Raw genomic sequence first — 8,295 nt, 5'->3', positions numbered from 1 at the left:
ACCGCGCTCGGAAGAGACACTGCGCTGCAAACCGCTTTGTGTTTTGGGGCTGAACTCCTTCCTGAGATTCTCGTTAAACGTTCTGGGTGCCAAAGGTTTGGTTTTGCTTTCAGGAGAGGCCGTGTTAACGAGGAACTTCTCTTGGAAGTTATTTATGTAAAGCGTTGTTCCTGTACAGCTGCTGCAGCAGATGAAGAAGGAGGGATCACGCAGGTGAAGTTCTAGATTGGTGTATCCCCCCGCCAAATGCCCTGGTTGGAGCTGGGGGTGCTGGGGGCCAGCTGCGGTGCGGGGGCTAGCTCAGCTCTCCTGCCATCCCTAGGGAAAGGCTGCCAAGCATGGCTTCTCCGCCAGGCCGCAGCGATCTCCCTGGCACATCAAAATGGGCCGTGCTCCCTCTTGGCCCTGGGAGGGCTCACTTGCTCCTGACCGGGCTGTGTTGGTTGTGCCTGGGTTTTGGTTTATTGGGTTGTTTCTTTTTCTATGATCCATTCAAGTGCTGATTGCATAATACAAGAGGCTTTTGTGCTGGTTTTATTTATAGGGTCTCTTCTAAACAGTCAAAACCTTGGCTCTCTGAACAAGGATGGTCGTTCTTGCTGGATGAGCCTCCTGCCTTTGTCCTGCTGGGCTTATGGAAGCGGCAGAAGTAAGTGCAGGCGTGCTTAAGTGTGCTGCCCAGGCGAGCAGCCGCGTGAGGCTTGGTTCCTGTACTCAAGACAGTGCTGCTGCTGCCTGTCCTCCTCCCTGGGTGCCTCGAGCCCTGGCAAGGCTGCAGGATCTCCTCCTGACAGTCGCTGTGTTACATTTGTGCTCTCCAGCACCAAGGTAACTCCAAAAGTGCCAGTCCATCCTGTTACTCAAACACAGTTCCCCATGCCTGAGCTCAGTACAAACCTTCTGCAGAATAGGAATGCTTGTTGTGTGTCTATTTCATACCACACATCTAGTGCCAGAGCCCCTTCGTGTCATCAAGGTAAACCAAAACCTGTGGGATCCCCCGGGGAAGAATCCTGTTTACAGAGCAGATCTTCACAGCAAGTACAAAGTGGGGACATGTGCGCAGCTCCCTGCCCAGACCGGGTGGCTCAGGTGCCCTGGTGTGGGTGGCAGCTGCCTGCACAGCTGTGTCACTGCAGTTTGTTTTGGTTGCTGAGGATGGGGAACCCTTGAGCCAGCAGCTCTACTGGTGACCTCATCAGTAATTGTTCTGGGTTTTTTAACACACCCCCCCTTCTTCCAGGAGTGCGGCCTGTAACTGTGATTGCTTTTTTGGCATTTGCAATTCCACTTGGAGTCGCACATTTGGCAGCCTTAAGGATTGTTCTCATGTGCTGAGGATGCCAGTAGTCCCCCAGGAAGAAAAATCTCTTTGCTGGGCTCAGTAGTGATGAAGGAGCGGCTCAGGAGCACGTGTCCAACTTCACTGTTAAATAACAGCATGAGAGAGATTTATTCTGAGCCTGTTAAGCTGGTCCTGTGTTCTACTTAGGCTTAGTCTTTTTATCTCTACCCATCTTTCTCCTCCATAAGACATACTAAACCAGTCAAAAGAAAGGTTGTTGGGGGTTTTTTTTTGTCCTCCCTTCCATTAAGCCTCTCGTCATACTTCACTGAAAACACTGCAGATATATGTTTGCCCTTCTGGTGCCTCTGAGTGAGCAGATGAGAGGGGAAATGTTTTTTCATTTCCTAATTATAGTTGGCTGTACCTGCTTCCTTGTCAGCCTTGAATGTCATCCAGGTCACGGATCCAGTGCTGGGGAGGAAGTTAAATCCTTTCTGTGTCATCCTGACCTTTTTCTATTTGAACACAATAGCGTGGACTATCAACCTATTTCAGGGAGGGACATTAAAAGCACTTGGTGAAAGAAAGCTAATGGTGGGAGTGGGGGCGGGGGGAGATGATTTCAGCTGGGGGTTGTTCTGCTGTTTTTCTGGGTGAGACTCCTGTGATGAGGATGTTTAACCTGCTTGGTTTTGTTACCCTGGGATGGCTTTTGCTCCTCACAACTTAATTGCAATACTTAAGAGGAAAAGAAAACAATAAACTATCATTAATTGTTGAGTACCTTTATCCTTCACTAAAGGTTGTGAGCTCTCAAATCCTAAAATAAAACAAATATTCTGGTGCTGAGGAGGAAAGAGAACATTGCACGAGGGCAGAGAAATTAGGCCACTTGGGGAATGTGCTTTCAGGCCTACTTCTGTCTGTCACAGCAAACTAAAAGGACACTGACTTTGGGGAAAAGAGCTCTGTGACCCTTTGGTCCTTGCTCTGTTACTCTTTCCCTGTTGAACTCTGGAGCTGGCATCTGTGTCAGCTGCTCACCTGCTTTTGCAACCTATGGGGGAACGATGTTCATTGCACTACTTTAGCTGAGCTGCCTTGCAGCTCTATAGCAACTGTCTCGTGATGGAAGGAACCATTATGTCAACCATAAGGTCAAAAATACCTGGTCTGTGTTAATGTGGGTGCAGTTCTCTGCTGATTCAGCTCCTATCAGGATGTAAAGATGGGAATCTATTTTAATAGATTAGACAATGTGTGATTTATGACTACTACAGTCACACATCAGGGTAAATCCTCTGCCACCAGTCAAGTGCCAACATCAGAGGCCAGGAGAATGAAACTTTAGAAGAACTTTGATTAGAAGACCTTTACTTTAAGCCTGGCTCATGTTTTAATTAATGTCATCTATTAACATTTTGAAAAGAGATGGTTTTGGCAAACAAGGCAGCCATTTGGAAAGCCAGCAAGGAGTACAGCTGATGCTCTTGGTACTGCAGCAGCAACCTCCCTAACTCTGCACACAATCTTGTTTTTCTTAAATAAAACTACTTTCAAGCCATCCTTGGTTTTGGTTTTTATTGTTGTTAAAGGACAACTCCAACTTAAAACAAGCCCTTCTGCCTGTGATACCATTAAGAAATAAAAAACTGGGCTTTCACCTGCTTTACAATGAGGTGGTTGCTCACAGCTCTATGAGATGCGATTAAATAATAATGCTAAACTAATGCAACAGCTCACTCGTACCAAAATCAGCATTTTTCTGAGGGCTTAACTCCTTGATGCAGCCCACTGTGTAATCAGCTGACTCCCAGTAAAGCACCAGGACTGCACACTGGGGCCCAGGACAGGCAGAGCTGGCAAACCACGAGCTGATTTAGCTCCTGTGCTACACCATGCCCTTGGCTTGCACAGGCAGCAGTATTTTTTGACCCCTGAAAGCTTTGAGCTGCTCTTGTGGATAGTAAGTTTATTTACATGGTTCCCTGCAGGACCTTAAGCCTATGTGAACAGTAAGTCCACAGAGCTTTAGGCCTCCTGCATCCCTAAGAGAAGGATACTTTCCAATGGTAGTGGTCCCCTGCTGCTGGGTAAATGCCTCATACTGATGTTCTAGGCGTGAACTCGTGACCGTCCTGTTCTAATTATTGTTTTTATGATTCCTAATGACAGGCTTTAGGTTCCTAGTCTGCTTACGGATTTCAGGGGTGTGGAATGACAGTTGCTCGCCCGGAGCTTACTGACCTCCCCCAGTCTGCGGGGTTTGGAGATGACTTCAGCCACCTCCCCTACGCAGATGGATTCCTGGGCTTCTCCTGAGCTCTGCACGCTTCAGCAGCTCTCCAGGGAGCGCACTCCCGTGGAGCAATCTGCTCATTCATGGCCTTTGAGTCGCAAACAAGCTATTTCCTTCTTCCCGCTCTACCCCTGCAAGCTAAGCTGAGAGGTACCCATGTCACTCTGTCAGAGCGTTGCTCCTTCTTGCCTGCATTTACTTTGCTTTTCTAGCGATTCGTAAGCTGTGACTGGCAGACGGTTCAGCCGCTGCTGCTGTATGGCTGATTCCCTGTGATCCCCTGCCTATAGCCATCTGTCACCTACCTATCTTAAAGTTAAACTCCCCTGTCTTTAGAGGTGACTCAAAGATAAAAGTTTGTACCCCAGCACTGTGTCCCAGTTATGCTTTAAGCCCATCAGCTGCCTCACTGTGGGGCTGGGGTGCCCTCCTTGCCCCCTGGGAGGACCAGTTTAAAAGTGCCATGCTGCCCTCTGCACAGGAGCAGGTCGGGAAGTGGGTCTGGCAACGGCAGCAGGAAGCACTGGAACTTGCAGTGATCCCAAGCTGTTCCTGGAGGAATAGGTGTGATGGTTTTGGACTGGCTCATATAAAAAGACTATCTGCTGAACAGACCTTTCCCTGGTGAGGAGTTTCACTGTGCTTGAGGGACAGACGTGTGGACTTTTAAGCATGTCCTTTGTTCCTGAGCCTAAGGCTTTCCTCGATACTTGGCCTTGCTATGCTGAAGGGGATCATCTATCCCTTGACCTTGACTTGTCATCTGCAAAGAAGTCATCTGAAAAAAAAAAAAAATCTGGTACGTGACAGAGATGCACACTGCTGAAGGGTGCTGGAACGCTCTGGGGCCTCCTAGCCAGCGCCAAGCTGTGCATTTTTGTCCTGCCACAGAGAAGTCCTGGCTTGCACTGCTGGGTGGCTAACAGCAATTTTTCAACTTTTAAATAGAAGTCTGAATTTACCTTCTAGCAGCTTCGGCTCTACATTTAATCCTTTGATTCATTATTGATGTGAAGTCTGTTCGTGGTGCGGTGGCCACCTGACTCTAGGTATCCATTCACTCAGTTTGCAGAGTGCCGTGTTGAAATGAGTCTGAGCGAAGCTGGGGGGGACTGGTGGCACCCTGCAAGGAGCTTCCTGAGACTCAGGGGGCAAAAGCAAGGGTGGCAAGCCTGTCTTACAGGGAGCATGAAAACAGAAGATGCAAGTTCTCAGACACAGCAGAGCTGACGGCTGTGTTGGCTGTGGAAACTGATTTCTCTTGTCCTGAAAAATACAAGATGGGGCTGCTAATGCTGCTTTCCTGTTCCTAACCTGCTCAGGAGATAAACCAGGGATTTCAGACTCCAATCCAGCACCTTTCCCCAGTAGTAAATACACGTGGCATTACTGAGTGATGTCATGGCTGGAGCACATCCCAGCGAGGCCAAGCCTGGATCAGGTTATATCTGTCTTCTCAGAATATTGGCTTACTCCCAAAGGAGCATATTGCCAGTCCAAGGGCAGTGACTGAGGCCACCTTTCCCAAGGTCATCTCTCGCACACACAGAGAGGACAGCACTCGCTTCCGCGTACGCACCGCAGCCTGAGCCACCCACGCAAAAGTCGCAGTGCAGCCATGGCGGTTGCTGGCTGCATGTAGGGCAAAACCTCTTGACTCTCCTTTCTGGCGTCACTTTGTGTTGGCACCAGCAAGGCAAGGACCCCCAGCCCTCCTTCCTGGTGCTTCATCATCCGGTTGCCTTTGAGGCACAGCGTGAAAGGAGGAATAGGAATCACATCAACTCCAGCTACGTGGTGCGTCTGTAAATAACTAGTCCTCATAGTTCAGTACGGTTTTGTCACATCGAGGCTTACATCTTCTGGCTGGGAGCATCGCAGCGAGAGCCCAGCTGCCCTACAGACCTGAAATGCTGCTTGTTTCAGTCAGTGAGCCCACCCAGACTCAGCTGGGTGGTCTTCTGTGCTGGAGTTTGGACCCACTCAGCTTTCATTGCCCTCCGTCATTAAATGGGTGCAAGTTTGTCTTCACTGAAGTTGGAGCGAAGCTGTAAGGCAGGCATAATGAAACCCATTTGGCTCACTCTCAGGTCAGCCTGACAGAAGTCGGTAAAGTCCTGTCTAAGCAAACTGCACCGCTTCACTTCTAATCGGGCTGTAATTCTATTTAAATGATGCAACTCTTTAAAAATAGATCAGGCCTAATCAGAAAATGGATGGAAGCATGGTCTGACGTGCCCTGAGTGAAGCAGAGGTAGGGATGTGCATGGTTCTGGTACCCTACAGTGGTTGGGGTCACTGAGGGACCCCACAGGCCCCTGGTTCCTGGCACACTTTGCCGTGGTTGCTGTATCCTGTGGGAGCCTCCCCCATCAGTCAGCATTCCAGTTTTCTCCTCCAAATACAGCTGGAGTGTAAATAACCCCCTGCCATGGATCCCTCTGCAGGGTGGGTGAAGACGTGACATTCGGCTCTGTGGCAGCCACCCGGCCAAGCAGGATGTCATCCATGGGCTGGCACGGAACAGAGCCGTGTTCATGCTGAGCCGGAGCTTTTTCTGCTGTCCTTCCCCAGCCTAGTCACTTAGGGTCACCACAGCTCTGCAGCACCCATCTCACCTCTACCTTTGTGTGTGTCTGTGTCAGAACTGGGCTCCTTGCAGCCTCGAAAGGGCCAGCCTTGGGTTTCGCAGCCTCCCGTCTTGGCCAGGACAAGGGACAGAGATTCTTCTCCAGGCACAGTAGGTGCAGATGACCCTCTCTTTACAGACAGTGAGCATGCCAAGAGAAGAGCCCACATGGCCAGCATGGAGCGGAGGTGAGTAGCAATGTGGGCTACACAGCATCTCCCTGGGCAGCTTGGCCTGGCTGGCCATGCCGAGTGGAATCTGTGGGGTAGAGGAGCTGCTGGTGTCTCCGCAGCTCGCTGTCACATCCCCACTGTGACACTGCAAGCTATGACCAGCCAATATGGATTAATTGCAACCAGTTTAATTTTGTGTCTGTAAATTAAGCTGTTTAACGATTAAGCCAGTGATACAAAGAGACTTCCAGGAGTGAGGGGGACATTAACATGCTAATAGACCTTGCTGGTAGAAGGTTTACTTAGACACATCCCAGGGGGCAGATGACAATTAACATCCTAAGAGACTCTTCTAGAAAGAGGATGCTAATTCAGACCTGCTGGGAAGGGAGATAATTACTTATTATTATTTTATGTAGCCCTGCAACCTCCCATTCAAGAATGCCCAAGATACTTTAGGACAGGTAAGTTAGGAGAACTAACAACAGCGATGATACCTAAAAGTTGTCCTGGAGCCACCTGAGGGGAGAAACACGGACAGGAAGGAGGGAGAAAAAGCTGCAGAAACCATCCTGGTTAGCAAGACAGGAGAGGAGAAAGAAACATGACTTCCTGAAGGCACATTAAAGGAAGCAGGCAGGAGAGATCAGAGCTGCAGGCCGGGTGAGCAGAATATTCATTTCAGTAGAGGAAGAAGGGTGTAACTGTGGCAGGAGGGAGGTGATGTATGCTCTGAAATGCCTTCCTGCCCCAAAGAAATACCCAGCAGAGGACATGGAGCCCTCCCACGCTGCTGTGCACAACTAGTGCAAAATAGGAAGAGATTACACAAGATTTAGGACCAGGGACTTAAAATACAATGACCTTTGTGATATCTGTACATAGGGAACTTAACGCTACTCATAACCTTGACACACTCTGGTGTTATGCTTGAGGCGGGGTTTCCACCACTATTAGAACGCCACACTTGCACCAACAGAACAATTTTAAATGCAGACTATCAGTCGGCTGTAGCTTGGCTACTGTGAGTTGTCAAACACATTGTAACAGCTTTTCCACAGAAGACAGATCACAGGAGCCAGCTAACCTGCCTGACAGAGCAAACATATAAATGTATGTATATTTGTTCACTCATTTTATTTCTGAGCATACTTGTTAATCCATCAAGCTCAGCTGCAGGTACTAAATGCTGTTTTCTGTCAGAGCTAATTCATACCTTGAGCTATCAGAAGGGGAGTCTTCCTCAGCAACAGCTGCAAAGGGAGGGAGCTGGTCTCTTTGCTCTCTGTCGAATCTAAGATTGCAGAGTTTGTTTCTCTCTTCTTTTCCCAGACATTACAATTATGTGGGACATGACGTTAAGAATTATAAACATCCCGGAGCGGGGCTAGTTGTGTACTCACACCACCAGACTCTGCACCGCCTGCTTCCCTAGTGCCAGGTCTCCCTGCCAGCCATGCCTCCACAGCGATGGCGGGTGGCCACAGCCTCTCTCCTGTGCCTGCCGGAACCTGCTTGCTCCTCCCAGGCGTTTCTTCTCCTCCTGCCTAAATCTGTTTGGGGGACCTGCCCATGGCTGGGTAGGGGGAACTGCCTGCACTGCGGGATCTGGACAAGGCCCAGTTGTGGGAGCCCGTCTGGGTTGTGGGAACCGTCTGTCTGCTCCAGGGGCCTTGGCCAAGCAGACCTTCGCCTGGGGCTGGTCTGCAGAGGGCTGCCTGCCTTGGGGGGGCGGCCGGGTTGGGCTGTGGGGGGGCCTGGCCAAGGCCAGGCCGCAGGATCCTGGCCGGGCTGGGCTGGGCCCTGGCCAAGGCAGAGCCGAGGGACGTGCGTGCCGGAGGCCGGGCCGCGGGGATCTTGGCTGGGCGGGCCCTGGGCCTGCCGGAGGCCGGGCTGCGGGGCCCCT

General features: G+C 50.3%; 1 protein-coding gene across 1 annotated transcript in view; it reads left to right on the top strand.

The window, feature by feature from the left end:
* Positions 1 to 8,295, top strand: part of SPG7 (spastic paraplegia 7 (pure and complicated autosomal recessive)) — a 41,772-nt gene that overhangs the window by 425 nt on the left and 33,052 nt on the right. Inside the window, exons 2-3 of the mRNA XM_010579563.1 lie at positions 114 to 213; positions 545 to 649. Coding sequence (XP_010577865.1) covers positions 635 to 649 — 15 coding nt within the window. The 5' untranslated portion in view covers positions 114 to 213; positions 545 to 634. The remainder of the gene's footprint in view (positions 1 to 113; positions 214 to 544; positions 650 to 8,295) is intronic.

Source organism: Haliaeetus leucocephalus, unplaced genomic scaffold, assembly GCF_000737465.1.
Source record: "Haliaeetus leucocephalus isolate CR32 unplaced genomic scaffold, Haliaeetus_leucocephalus-4.0 Scaffold668, whole genome shotgun sequence".
NCBI lineage: Eukaryota > Metazoa > Chordata > Aves > Accipitriformes > Accipitridae > Haliaeetus > Haliaeetus leucocephalus.
The sequence above is the reverse complement of the archived record's forward strand: the minus strand, read 5'-3'. Positions and strand labels throughout refer to the sequence as shown.